Source organism: Apium graveolens, chromosome 2 (genome assembly GCF_009905375.1).
Source record: "Apium graveolens cultivar Ventura chromosome 2, ASM990537v1, whole genome shotgun sequence".
NCBI classification, from domain to species: Eukaryota; Viridiplantae; Streptophyta; class Magnoliopsida; order Apiales; family Apiaceae; genus Apium; species Apium graveolens.
The window spans coordinates 109,936,904-109,951,724 of NC_133648.1; the positions used below are offsets into that span (position 1 = coordinate 109,936,904).

Consider the following 14,821-nt stretch of genomic DNA (forward strand, 5'->3'; position numbering starts at 1 on the left):
CCAAAACTCGTTAAAATTTAAGATCTTCCTTTCAAAGGGGATTTAAATACTCGCTCAAAAAAATCTGAGGGATCCGGCTCCGTGATGTATTTTTATATTCGCAACAAGAATGCTGTTTTTATAAAAGAGTTTTTGATTACTTACCCAACACTCGGGAAGTAAAATTCTTGGAACAAGTTAACCCATTAACAGGCATCGCCTGGGAAATATCGGTGAGTTTTCCTTTCCAACTAGATACGACTTCTTGGTTGAGCCGTATCAACAAGTTTCTACTTGGGGAAAGGGGGGACGAGCTTTACGTTTCAGAGTCATGGATTTCATCTGAACTAGGAGTGGCGTAAGTGGTCAAGTGGCGCCAGCCCAGCCTTATTATATTGGCCCAAATGGCTTGAAAGTTCCGCTAAGACGGTCCATTCCTTAGGAGTCCAGTGTTCGGTTGACAAGTAAATCCGACTGTCCTCCTCTACATGTAGAAAATGGTGGGGTTACACTACTGCGACTGATCATCGTAAGTGGTCTTCCTGGAACGGCAAACTCCCGTAATGAGTTCATCATCCAGTTAGGATATTTCTGCAACACTACCCGGAGCATTTCGATCGAAAGGCTACGGATGGGTGATTGCCGAAGCATTGACAGGGTCAAGTGGTTATAATGATGTTTCCTTCAAATGAAGTATCTCGTAACTTCATTTCTTTTAAACAATATTTCAAAGTTTGAATCTATTTAAGTCTTATATTGTAGTCTCATCTATATGATGAACCTTTGAAAATTTATTATACTTTTAACAGTGGTCGTTCAAGTAGTTTTCTAAAATGGTATAAGTGTAGTGAAGTATTTGGTAACTTCATCTCCCTTTAAGCTTATATCTAGTAAGTAATTATCTTACACTTGATAAAGATTTCCAGTAAGTTATCTATTTAGATACTTGCATTATTGATTACACTATATATTATCTTGTGAGCTGTAATGCTCACTCTTGCTTCATTTCTTCATCACACAACAACAGTTAGGAAAGATGGCCAGACTCCAGCAGACCCAGCGCAAGAGCGTGGAAAGCGTCCCGCGTCTTCCCGTTGATATCATAGCTGCTATAGCTACAGAGGTAGATCTATCTGTAGACCAGGCACTCTACTTTTGGGAATCAATTATGTATAATTATAACTTGTGGCAGATAATGGCAATTAACTATAAACTTATTAAGTAATCATTTTGAGTTGTAATAACTTTTAAATTGTGGATTCAAGGACTTGTACTTATTTCAATTTCATCTCTGAGACTATAACGGGTTGTGGTGTGTGTTATTGTGGGGTCACAACATGAGGTTATTTATTTTTAATTAAGTTAAATGATATTTATGGAAAGAAAGACCGTGACGACCCAGATCCCCGACCCCAAATCTGGGGGTGTTACATATATTTACCAAGCCACTTGATGAAACCACCTTTTCAAGGTTGGTAAGTGAGTTAGGTATGCTTAATTTTTCTTGAATCATTTCAGATGTTTTTGCAAGTTGCAATGTAACCAGAAATTTAATTAATTTTTCTATTTTGGATGAAATTTTGGCTAAGTCAAAATTTACATCACGATGGATGATCATTATCCATCGAGTTTGATCATCCGTCGCAATACAATTTGTCAATAAAAATCAATTATTTTTCTGGAATATTTTATAACTCGACGGATAACTGTTTTATCTTCATCCGTTGAATTGTCACAATCCTAGCCGTTAATTCTCTGAACATTATCTATAGAGTATACTTATAGTTCGTAAGCATGACACGACGGATAAGTGACGAAATGTTTACAGTTTATTTCTTTAAACGGCTATTTTGGGCAATTTTTATTGGTCCTTTATTTCACTTTATTATTTTGTCAGTTTATCTCTGAGATAGTATAAAAGGTAAATTCTTTTTCATTCTTTTCTTTTATCATTCTCAAGATTCAATTGCTCTAATTTATTTCTTCTCAAAAGCAAACTCTCTCTTTCTGTAAACTTTCAAATCTTTAGCAATGGCACTGTAGTAAAAATCATATCTCAAACCAGTTACATCTATGAGAAAAACAACTTCTCAGCTTTAGGAAACAAGGAGATTCAACAGTCTGGTGACTACCACAAAATGATGGATTTTGTGAAGAACTGCAAACTCAACTATGCCATGCTGGAATCACCCACCATTTACTGTGAGGTTGTAGAGGAGATGTGGACAACTGCAGTGTACAACTCAACATACAAAACCATCTCTTTCACTCTTAAAGGTAAGCAATTTTGCATAACTAGTGATATTGTCAAAGCATGCTTTAGGATTCCTGATAATACTGTAACTACTCCACACACAGACACTGATATTGTTAACATGCTTAGTTCTATGGGCTATGCAATCACTACCTCTAAATTAAGTGAAATTAGGAGGTTGGGTCTTAGGAAAGAATGGAGTTATCTGTGTGATGTGGTAACTAAAGTGTTTTATGGTAAGATTAGCAATTTTGATTCTATCAATATATCCATGCTTAACATGCTTTACATGCTAGTTACTGATAAGTACTTTAATTTCAGTATCTATTATGCTTGATTCTATATGATGCTTGCTAACCATCTTATTGAGAATATTGTGATTGAGAACCCAACCAACAAGCTGAATGTTGGGTTCAAGAAAGAAGAATAATTGCAGATCTTAATAGAGCAAATCATTACAAGGAGGTACCCTTATACTATTTTCCAGTAATGGAGTGTAATAACCCCAAATTTTGGAATTTTTGAAACCCTTATGAATAGTGTTTTGCTGATTATGCTGAATAAGAAAACTTTTCATGCCACACTATGTAGGGGTTCTTTTATTGATCTTCTGGGATATTATTAGTACTCTATGTGGTATATAAGTGTGTGTAAAGATCGTCAGAATCCAAATCCAAACACTTTGATTTTTCCCGGAAATCTACCAGATACAAAAAGAATTGAGTATAAGGTAACAGAATAAAAAGGATTTAAATTCAAGGATTATAAGAGAGGATCATAAAAGGAATATAATGTATTGAGAAAGGTTAAGGAAACCTAAGTAATAAGATCCCGGGTATGATCCCTCAAACGATAAACGAAAACGAAAGTTAAGCGAACCGTATAACAGATCAGCGGTCATTAGGCAAGTAATTAGAAGCTAATCAAAGAGGTTAGTGGGGATGATGTCATCAAACCAATAAGAAGAGGACAAAGGTGGGAGGGTGACATCACTTGGTAACATAAGCATGACCAAAGCAAAGTGTGTTGTTGGTTGATTTAGAACCACACAAAAGTTACCATGGTAAAAGGTAATAAAACAAAACAAAAAAAATCAAAAATCAACCAACCAAGGCAAATCAAAACAAATCACAAAAACACAAAAGCTCTTCCCTTTTCTTCAAAGAAAAGCTCTCGGCTTTTTCTTGTTTCAAGAGAAGAATTTTCAAAAAATCAAGATCCAACCATTGTTAAATCACAAGGTAATTATCCAAGGTCCCTTATGCTTAGTTATGGATATCCTATAATTTTGAGCTCCTAAATCATTCACAATCTTTTCCTAAAAATCATGGAAGAAGATGGTGAATAGTGTTTTTCAAGAACTAAAATTTTTGTTCTTGAGTTTTTGTTTAGATTAAGCTTGGATAAGGACTTTTAAGGGTGATTCCAAGCTAATTACTTGATTCTCCACTCTTTAAGGAAGGTATAACCCCTCTAAACCCTAACTTTACTTGAGTATTAGGTTTAGTTTTGTTGTTATAATTCATGAGAGGCTTGATTGTTGTGTATGTAGAGGTTAGTTGGTTTTGTGAAGTTTTTGGAGTTGTAATTCTTGGATTATTGATTAATGAACTTAAGTATAGTTTAAATTCATGTTTGAGAATAGTATAAATTGATAATGTTGAGTTGTTGGGGCTGTTATGGTGAAGTATGGATGGAGTTTGGTTGGGATGTTGATTGTGAGTTGATTGTGGGTTGGTTTGGAGTAGAATAAAATTGGTAATCGCGTAAACATAGCCGTCGTAATGTCCGATTTACTTTAGACTGTTTTTGTTCTTAACATTAGGACCCGTGAACTCACTTCTAGGTTTTGACCATTGCCATGATTAGATAGTTCATGTTACGAGCTTCATATTGATATGTGGTTCGTTTGAATCTGATGTACGGTTTAGGAGAAACGACCGTTTTAAGTAACGGCGTTTTGCGAACGAACCATTACCCCTCTCCTTACTTTGAAACATAGGTTAAAGACCTTAAAGGACTAATTGGAGTATGAAACATTTATATAAAGTGTATTAGGCAGTTGGTAAGGCACTTGTGAAAGAATCGCCTTAAAACCCTTAATGGTTAATTTATTAAAAATGGTGGAGCCGAGGGTACTCGAGTGACTTAAGTGAATCGTTAAGCGCAAAAGCGAACGTTACGGTCTAATTGGTTAAAGTATAGCTTCATAAGCGACTTTGGTTTAATTCCAACTTATATGTTGTTTATAGGTTACCAGACTCGTCCCAAGCCATTTGTAACCCCCAGTCGCTCAGGCAAGTTTTCTATCCGTTATACTGTTGTTGTGATGTATATATTTGTACATGCATTATCTTGTGATAGATGCATAATGGTTATTTAGCAAATTCTTGCGATATATTGTAGCATGTGATATGGTATATATGCATGCCTGTTTCGTATTCTTGATACATATATCTATTGATTCAGTTGATAATACCTATGCTAGAGATAAGCGGTAATTTGCATATACCCTTAGTACAGGGGACCCAAAGGTGAACATTTTTCTAAAACCGGGAGTCGATGCTCCAAAGTATAATATATATATATATATATTTATATATATATATATATAGTTTTTAAAACTATGAATCAAATAAGGTTTATTTGATAACTTTATTTTATTAATGAATATTTATAATATACATGAATTTTATATATTTTAAATAATAATAATAATAAGAATAAAGTATTAGAATTAGATTATAAATAAATCTATGTTTTACTAATTAGAACAAATTTAGGGCTATATGATATTTGATGTGTCTCAAACTCCTAATTGGTGTGATCTACTTATCCATAAATATATATTTATATTAATCCATGCGGTTACTCGAGTCTAACAATCAAACCCTATGGAAGCTGCATAGAAAAGAAGAGTAGGCGAAGTCAGAGGACAAACTGAGTAGAGTCATCAATTTAATTCATCAAATACAAGGTCTTCTTCAAGCTCTTAGTTCTCAGGTTACTATATTAGTTCCTAACTTACTTTTAATTGTTGTCAATGTTAATTAAAGTATTATTTCGATCATGATATATGCTTTCGTAGTTGATGTTTTGTATCATTATATTAAGATTATAGATTTTTAGGTGTGATAAATACATGCTATTAATTGTTGACAAGTATAGATTGTAGATTAATTAACTCTATTTGTATACACATATTAACCCAATAATACAAGGTATGTTACTATTTTATTAAATCAAGTATAACCATGTGCTCATGTGTGTAGTTTTGTGTCCACCAAATTCATGATTTTATTATAAGGTTAAATCGAGTATTAGACTTAATGTTTTTATATATATTATTAATTTATGAGGTGCTTTGTTTATGAACTAGATTAATAAATTATATATGTTAATTTTGTTAGTAAGTGTGGCTGTAATTGCAAATGTACTACTATTTTAATTTTAATTTGATGTTATGTGAATGGTTTAATCCAGGACTATGTTAAGAGCAATATTAATTCAGGTTATACTTTAAACATCATTATTTATGTTAATAATATTTTGATAATGTACGTCATCATCATCATATGAGTTGAGTATCATGCATAACAGAGGCAAGTCAGGGTTTTTTTTTTTTAGTTGTTCAATACTAATTCATTTGGTGTCTTGTTTATAAATTAAAATGATTAAACTTTGATCTACTAATTTGGCAGGAGTAAAAGTAACGTGGTGTACATGTAATACTAATTTAATTTGTTATGCAAACTTTAAGAAGTTATGTTTACAGAGGTCTGGGACATCATTATATCTACTAGTATTTTAATAATATAGGTGCATCTAGTAGTCAGGAGCATTCCTAGTATTTGAATGTTAGTAATTTAGTTATATATTTGTACTAGTGCATGACTAATTAGGCCTAATGCACGAGTAATAAATGTGTTATTAAATAATAGAAATAATCTAAAAAGGAACTTATAATAATAATAAATTATTAATTATTCTTTATTTTATTTTTTTATGTTATTTAGATCAGGGTCGGGGAATTTAGCGGAGTGTTTGTGGATCTCGTTAGTATTAGAGTTTGCGATATTTGAGGTACGGATTCTATCCCCTTTTTATTCAGCGCTACTCATCTTAAAATTGAATGTCTCTAATTCACTCAATTCCATATTTTATTTGCTCCGTTAATATTATCTGATCATTTTGACTTCCGAAAATTATTTTAAAATTTGATTTGGAAAATTTTAGATATCTGTTTATGCGATTTTCAAAAATTATTTATGACACCCTTTGTTTTGGAAATCTGAATTACTTGTATCAGGTGATTTTAAATTTGCGAGAATATTTTATTTTGAACCCTTAGTGATTTAGGGTATACCGAGTTAACCAGCTGTAGGGGTACTACAGCCATGTCATTGCGGCACCAGTGACATGACACTTCCGTGACAGTGTGATTGGTCACGGCGTATCCTTCTGTTAGCTCTTGGGAGGAGCTTTTGCGCATTTGATATTTGTTCAGGATACGTGGGTGCACCCAGAGTTTGATTTGTGATTTGATTTATGGTGACGTTATATATGCCGTACACGTTATCCATTATGTTGCACGCATTAGGTACCTTATGATGTGTGTATTTGTATCTGTTCTGATCTCGGTATGAAATATCCTAACCCCTCGTTGCTTCAGCCTTACTTATTTTTAAAATTGTTGTGTTATTATAATTTTGCAGATTATTTATTTCTGATCTCTTTGTTTTACAATTGTATTCCAAATCCGTACTGGGCGTTTGGCTCACGCCGTATTCTTTTTCTGGCAGGTGCTTAGGGGAATCTGGGATTGTGTGATGGAGAGCTACCCCAATTCGTTGATTAGGATTTCAGAATTTTATCATTAGTTGACTTAATTATTTATTTAGAGAATTCAGAATTTATATTATTGTTTTAAACAGTTTGGAGATTTAATATTATTCTGACGATTTTAGACTGTTTAATTTTTTTATTTAGAGATATATTAGTGCTCTGTTTGCAGGTTTATGGATTATAAGTAATATTTCCCTTCTATTTTAAGAAGGGGGTGTTACAGAGATGGTATCAGAGCTTAGGTTCTTTCTTGTAGAAAGCCTACTTAGGTTGACCTGTGAGCTTGGGTAGACGATAGGATGGGTGTTCCATTTAATTTCGTTTCATTATGCTCTTTATCGTTTCATTTTGCTTTATCATTTGAAATCTGTTTGTAACTGCTTCATCATATTTATTCTCGTACTCTTCATTCGTTCGCTATCTTATATTGTAGATGCCTCCTAGACGTGATCCCTTTCATATTGACCCCGCTCAGCTTACTGAGATGATAGGGCAAACAGTGGCTCAGGCTGTACAGCAGGCTTTGGCAAACCAAGGAAATCAGAATGGAGAGGGAAATCAGAATGGAGAAGGGAATCAAAATGGAGAGGGAAATCAAAATGGACACGAAAATCAGAATGGCAACGGTAATCAGAATCAGAATGGTCAGGGCCATCAGTTAGAGCCGTTTGTATGGTTGGAGAGGTTTGTGAAGCAGAAACCAGATTCTTTTAGTGCAGCACCGACTCCTATTGATGCTGAAAATTGGATTGTTCATCTCGAGAAGATTTTTGATCCAATTGGTTGTGATGAAATTCAGAAGGTCAGGTTAGCTGTGTATAAGTTGGAGGGGGATGCTCAGAGGTGGTGGAGAGGAGTGAAAGCTACTAAAGGGGAGCAGTATACAGAGGCTTTGGAATGGCAGAGATTCAAGGAAGTATTCTATGAGCAATACTTTTCTAATGCTGATAGGGAGGCTTATTTGAGGGAGTTTCATTCTATTATGCAGCACCAGGATGAGAGCATTACTGATTATATGGCGAGGTTTATAAGGCTGGCTGGATTTGCTGGGACAGTTGCAGGGACTGCTGCGCAGCAGGCTGATAAATTTAAATGGGGGTTGAAGTCTCATCTGAGGGGTTCCATAATTTCTTTTAAATTTGATAATGTGGCAGAGGCGGCTGATGCAGCAAAGGATGTTGAGAAGGAGCGCATAGATTTCAGGACTTCCAGGTCTAACAGTGGTAGTAAGAGGACTAGGGATGATCAGGGTTTTGCACAGGGTAGACAGTGGTATGGAGGTCAGAATGGTCAGCAGGGACAGTGGCGCGGACAGAATCAGAATAGGGGTGGTCAGTCATTCCACGGCCGGAATCAGTATGTTGGTCAGAATCAGAATCAGCAGTTTCAGCGACAGAAGCAGCCTAGACAGTGGCAGAATCGTCAGCAGGGACAGAGCCGTTACTCAGTATATGGGGGAAACCCCAATATAATTCCAGTGGCTCCTTGTGCTACATGTGGTGGACATCATCCAGGTAGAGCTTGTTACAGACAGACTGGGGCTTGTTTCTTATGTGGTAGCATGTCCCATAAGGCAAGGGATTGCACAGTGTCACGCAACCCTGGTGGAGGAGGAGCTGTCGGTGGTAGTGGCAGTGGAAGTCAGCAGAATCCTACAGCCAGAGTGTTTGCATTGACGGCAAATCAGGCAGCAGCTAATTCAGGTACCGTTTCAGGAACACTTCTTGTTGGTAGACGTGATGCTTATGTGTTATTTGATACTGGTTCAACCCATTATGTTGTGTCTTTATCGTTTGTTCGTCATCTTGACGTTGCACCTTCATTATTATATCCTCATATGTCTATTTCTACCCCGATGGGGAATTCTGTTGTTATTTCTGATGTGTATCGAGAGTGTCCGATAGCTGTTGGAGATAGAAGATGTAAGGTTAACTTGCTTCCCATGGAGATGCATGACTTTGATATTATTTTGGGCATGGATTGGTTGAGTGAACATCGTGCCACAATTGATTGTCAAGGAAAAAGGGTGATCTTTGGGGATGTAGATAAACCAGAATTTGTATACCAAGGGTCTCAGCCGAAAGGGGAGGTTAAATTAATTTTCGCTCTAAAGGCGAGCAAACTTTTATCTAAGGGTTGTGATGGCTACCTTGCTTTCGTGAAGGATACATCGAAGGATGAACCTCGCATCGAGGATTATCCAATTGTGAAGGAGTATGAAGATGTGTTCCCCGATAAGCTACCAGGTTTGCCACCACATAGAGAGGTGGAGTTTACTATTGAACTAGTTCCTGGTGCTGAGCCTATTTCCAAGGCGCCTTACCGTATGGCACCACTTGAGTTGCAAGAATTGAAGGAGCAGTTGCAAGAGTTGTTGGATAGGGGATTTATCAGACCAAGTGTGTCTCCATGGGGCGCTCCTGTGTTGTTTGTGAAGAAGAAGGATGGTTCTATGAGATTGTGCATTGACTATAGGGAGTTGAATAAGGTGACTGTCAGAAACAAGTATCCTTTGCCACGCATTGATGACTTGTTTGATCAGTTACAAGGGGCGAAGTACTTTTCGAAGATAGATTTGAGATCTGGTTACCATCAGTTACGAGTTAGGGAGGAAGACGTTCCGAAGACTGCATTTCGCACTCGTTATGGTCATTATGAGTTTCTCGTGATGTCCTTTGGGTTGACGAATGCACCAGCGGTATTTATGGATTTGATGAATCGGGTCTTTCATGATTATCTGGATAAATTCGTGGTGGTCTTCATCGATGATATCTTGATATACTCTAGGAGCAGAGAGGAGCATGAGGAGCATTTACGTACTGTACTTGAAATTTTGAGGGAGAGGAAGTTGTTTGCGAAATTTTCCAAGTGTGAATTCTGGTTGGAGGAAGTGGCATTCTTGGGGCATGTTGTATCTGGTAGGGGCATTGAGTTGGATCCTGCGAAAGTCGAGGCTATTACTAATTGGCCCAGACCTAGCAATGTGACAGAGGTAAGGAGTTTCTTGGGTTTGGCAGGCTACTATAGGCGTTTTGTGGAAGGTTTCTCTTCCATAGCTTTACCATTGACTCAGCTAATGAGGAAGGGAATTAAGTTCAAGTGGAATGATGATCGTGAGAAGAGCTTTCAAGAGTTAAAGAAGAGGTTGGTGTCAGCTCCAATACTTGTGTTGCCATCAGGGAGTGGAGGTTTTCAGGTGTATAGTGATGCTTCTAAGAGAGGATTGGGGTGTGTTCTTATGCAACATGGGAAAGTGATTTCTTACGCTTCTAGGCAGCTTAAACCATATGAGGTGAATTATCCTACCCATGACATGGAGTTAGCAGCAGTGGTCTTTGCTTTGAAGATCTGGAGACACTATCTTTATGGAGAGACTTGTGACATCTTTACTGATCACAAGAGTCTCAAATACATCTTTACTCAGAAGGAGCTTAACATGAGGCAGCGGAGGTGGCTTGAACTTCTTAAGGATTATGATGCAAATATTCAGTACCATCCGGGGAAGGCGAATGTAGTGGCAGAAGCTCTTAATAGGAAGAACTTGGGGAGTGTTGCATCTCTCATTACTCAGCCGCACCTTATTTCAGATTTGGAGCGCTTGGGTGTTGAGTTGTATGTTAGAGGATCAAGTGGTAGCATTGCAAATTTGAAAATGGAACCGAATCTTGTTTCAAGGGTTAAGGAAGCTCAGAAGAGTGATACAGGTTTGGAAGCTATTAGATCCGAGGTGGCAGGTGGAAAGCAAACACAATTTCATTTCGATGATGAGGGTGTGATGTGGTTGGGTAGTAAATTGTGCGTGCCCGCAGACCCGACGATTCGTGAGGAAATTTTGAAGGAGGCTCATAGTTCTTCATTTTCTATTCATCCAGGTTCCACCAAGATGTATAGGGATTTGAAGAAGCACTTTTGGTGGAGTGGAATGAAGGGAGATATAGCAGAATTTGTGGGAAAATGTCTTACATGTCAACAAGTGAAGATAGACCATCAGAGGCCTAGTGGATTGTTGCAACAGCTAGATATTCCAGTTTGGAAGTGGGAAAACATTACTATGGATTTTGTAACTCATTTGCCGAGGACTTTCAAGAAGAATGATGTTATATGGGTGGTGGTTGATAGACTCACTAAGTCCGCTCACTTCTTGCCTATTAAAGAGACTACTCCTGTTCATGAGTTGGCAGAGATTTTTCAGCGAGATATTGTTAGACTTCATGGTGTGCCGGTGTCGATAGTTTCTGACAGGGATACGAGATTTACATCGCGTTTTTGGAAGGGTTTCCAACAAGCTTGGGGTACAAGGCTTAATTTTAGTACAGCTTTTCATCCACAGACCGATGGACAGTCAGAAAGGACGATCCAGACATTAGAGGATATGTTGAGGGCATGTGCTTTGGAGTGGACAGGTGACTGGGATAAGTATTTGTATCTTGTTGAGTTTGCGTATAATAACAGTTGGCACGCGAGTATTGGTATGCCACCATTTGAGGCTTTGTATGGTAGGAGGTGTAGGGCACCATCTTGTTGGGATGAGGTTGGTGAGAGAGTCATCGAAGGGCCGGAGTTAGTTAGAATTACTAATGAGAAGGTAGAGAAAGTTAAAGAAAGTCTGAAGGAAGCTCAATCTCGTCAAAAGAGTTACGCGGACCAACATAGGAAGTTTGGGGGATTTGAGCCAGGTGATCATGTGTTCTTAAAGGTGTCGCCTTGTAAGGGTGTGAAGCGTTTTGGTATGAAGGGAAAGCTTAGTCCGAGATATGTTGGCCCTTTTGACGTTATGGAGAAAGTAGGGGAAGTATCTTATAGAGTTGCGTTGCCACCACAACTATCTCATGTGCATAATGTGTTTCATGTGTCGGTTTTGAGGGGCTACAAATATCATCCATTACATGTAGTTCAGTATCCATTACATAAGATTAGAGAGGATCTTTCTTGTGAGGAGGAAGCTGAGGCTATCTTAGCTCGAGAGGAGCGAGTTTTGAGGAAGAACACCATTCCGTTTGTGAAAGTTTTGTGGAAAAATCATTCGGAAAGAGAGGCTACTTGGGAATTAGAAGAATCTATTCGTGAGAAATATCCGCATTTGTTCGATTCAGGTACGAGTTTTAGTTTCGTTCGATTCCGGGGACGGAATCCTTTTTAAGGGGGTATATATATAATATACATGAATTTTATATATTTTAAATAATAATAATAATAAGAATAAAGTATTAGAATTAGATTATAAATAAATTTATGTTTTACTAATTAGAACAAATTTAGGGCTATATGATATTTGATGTGTCTCAAACTCCTAATTGGTGTGATCTACTTATCCATAAATATATATTTATATTAATCCATGCGGTTACTCGAGTCTAACAATCAAACCCTATGGAAGCTGCATAGAAAAGAAGAGTAGGCGAAGTCAGAGGACAAACTGAGTAGAGTCATCAATTTAATTCATCAAATACAAGGTCTTCTTCAAGCTCTTAGTTCTCAGGTTACTATATTAGTTCCTAACTTACTTTTAATGTTGTCAATGTTAATTAAAGTATTATTTCGATCATGATATATGCTTTCGTAGTTGATGTTTTGTATCATTATATATATTATTATATTAAGATTATAGATTTTTAGGTGTGATAAATACATGCTATTAATTGTTGACAAGTATAGATTGTAGATTAATTAACTCTATTTGTATACACATATTAACCCAATAATACAAGGTATGTTACTATTTTATTAAATCAAGTATAACCATGTGCTCATGTGTGTAGTTTTGTGTCCACCAAATTCATGATTTTATTATAAGGTTAAATCGAGTATTAGACTTAATGTTTTTATATATATTATTAATTTATGAGGTGCTTTGTTTATGAACTAGATTAATAAATTATATATGTTAATTTTGTTAGTAAGTGTGGCTGTAATTGCAAATGTACTACTATTTTAATTTTAATTTGATGTTATGTGAATGGTTTAATCCAGGACTATGTTAAGAGCAATATTAATTCAGGTTATACTTTAAACATCATTATTTATGTTAATAATATTTTGATAATGTACGTCGTCATCATCATATGAGTTGAGTATCATGCATAACAGAGGCAAGTCAGGGTTTTTTTTTTAGTTGTTCAATACTAATTCATTTGGTGTCTTGTTTATAAATTAAAATGATTAAACTTTGATCTACTAATTTGGCAGGAGTAAAAGTAACGTGGTGTACATGTAATACTAATTTAATTTGTTATGCAAACTTTTAAAAGTTATGTTTACAGAGGTCTGGGACATCATTATATCTACTAGTATTTTAATAATATAGGTGCATCTAGTAGTCAGGAGCATTCCTAGTATTTGAATGTTAGTAATTTAGTTATATATTTGTACTAGTGCATGACTAATTAGGCCTAATGCACGAGTAATAAATGTGTTATTAAATAATAGAAATAATCTAAAAAGGAACTTATACTAATAATAAATTATTAATTATTCTTTATTTTATTTTTTTATGTTATTTAGATCAGGGTCAGGGAATTTAGCGGAGTGTTTGCGGATCTCGTTAGTATTAGAGTTTGCGATATTTGAGGTACGGATTCTATCCCCTTTTTATTCAGCGCTACTCATCTTAAAATTGAATGTCTCTAATTCACTCAATTCCATATTTTATTTGCTTCGTTAATATTATCTGATCATTTTGACTTCCGAAAATTATTTTAAAATTTGATTTGGAAAATTTTAGATATCTGTTTATGCGATTTTCAAAAATTATTTATGACACCCTTTGTTTTGGAAATCTGAATTACTTGTATCAGGTGATTTTAAATTTGCGAGAATATTTTATTTTGAACCCTTAGTGATTTAGGGTATACCGAGTTAACCAGCTGTAGGGGTACTACAGCCATGTCATTGCGGCACCAGTGACATGACACTTCCGTGACAGTGTGATTGGTCACGGCGTATCCTTCTGTTAGCTCTTGGGAGGAGCTTTTGCGCATTTGATATTTGTTCAGGATACGTGGGTGCACCCAGAGTTTGATTTGTGATTTGATTTATGGTGACGTTGTATATGCCGTACACGTTATCCATTATGTTGCACGCATTAGGTACCCTATGATGTGTGTATTTATATCTGTTCTGATCTCGGTATGAAATATCCTAACCCCTCGTTGCTTCAGCCTTACTTATTTTTAAAATTGTTGTGTTATTATAATTTTGCAGATTGTTTATTTCTGATCTCTTTGTTTTACAATTGTATTCCAAATTCGTACTGGGCGTTTGGCTCACGCCGTATTCTTTTTCTGGCAGGTGCTTAGGGGAATCTGGGATTGTGTGATGGAGAGCTACCCCAATTCGTTGATTAGGATTTCAGAATTTTATCATTAGTTGACTTAATTATTTATTTAGAGAATTCAGAATTTATATTATTGTTTTAAACAGTTTGGAGATTTAATATTATTCTGACGATTTTAGACTGTTTAATTTTTTTATTTAGAGATATATTAGTGCTCTGTTTGCAGGTTTATGGATTTTAAGTAATATTTCCCTTCTATTTTAAGAAGGGGGTGTTACAATATTATCAGTTGAATATTCAATCGAGGACTTATGACTCCGATTATTTACTAATTATTATTCTTAATTTTATTAAAAAATAATGTGTCGATAATCAAACTTACTTTTGATTATTCATATAAAGATAGTACTTTCGTATAAGTATATCTTTGGTTATTTAATATTCATTGCAAGTATAAGTTTTAAAACTTC

At 35.8% G+C, this 14,821-nt stretch overlaps 1 protein-coding gene across 1 annotated transcript; it reads left to right on the forward strand.

The window, feature by feature from the left end:
* The first annotated feature begins 7,511 nt into the window (after positions 1 to 7,511).
* LOC141692189 (uncharacterized) lies at positions 7,512 to 14,569 on the forward strand. Its single transcript, XM_074496923.1, has 2 exons — positions 7,512 to 8,781; positions 14,366 to 14,569. The coding sequence occupies exons 1-2, from the start codon at positions 7,512 to 7,514 to the stop codon at positions 14,371 to 14,373; spliced, it is 1,278 nt and encodes a 425-aa protein (XP_074353024.1). The 3' UTR covers positions 14,374 to 14,569.
* Positions 14,570 to 14,821: the final 252 nt, after the last annotated feature.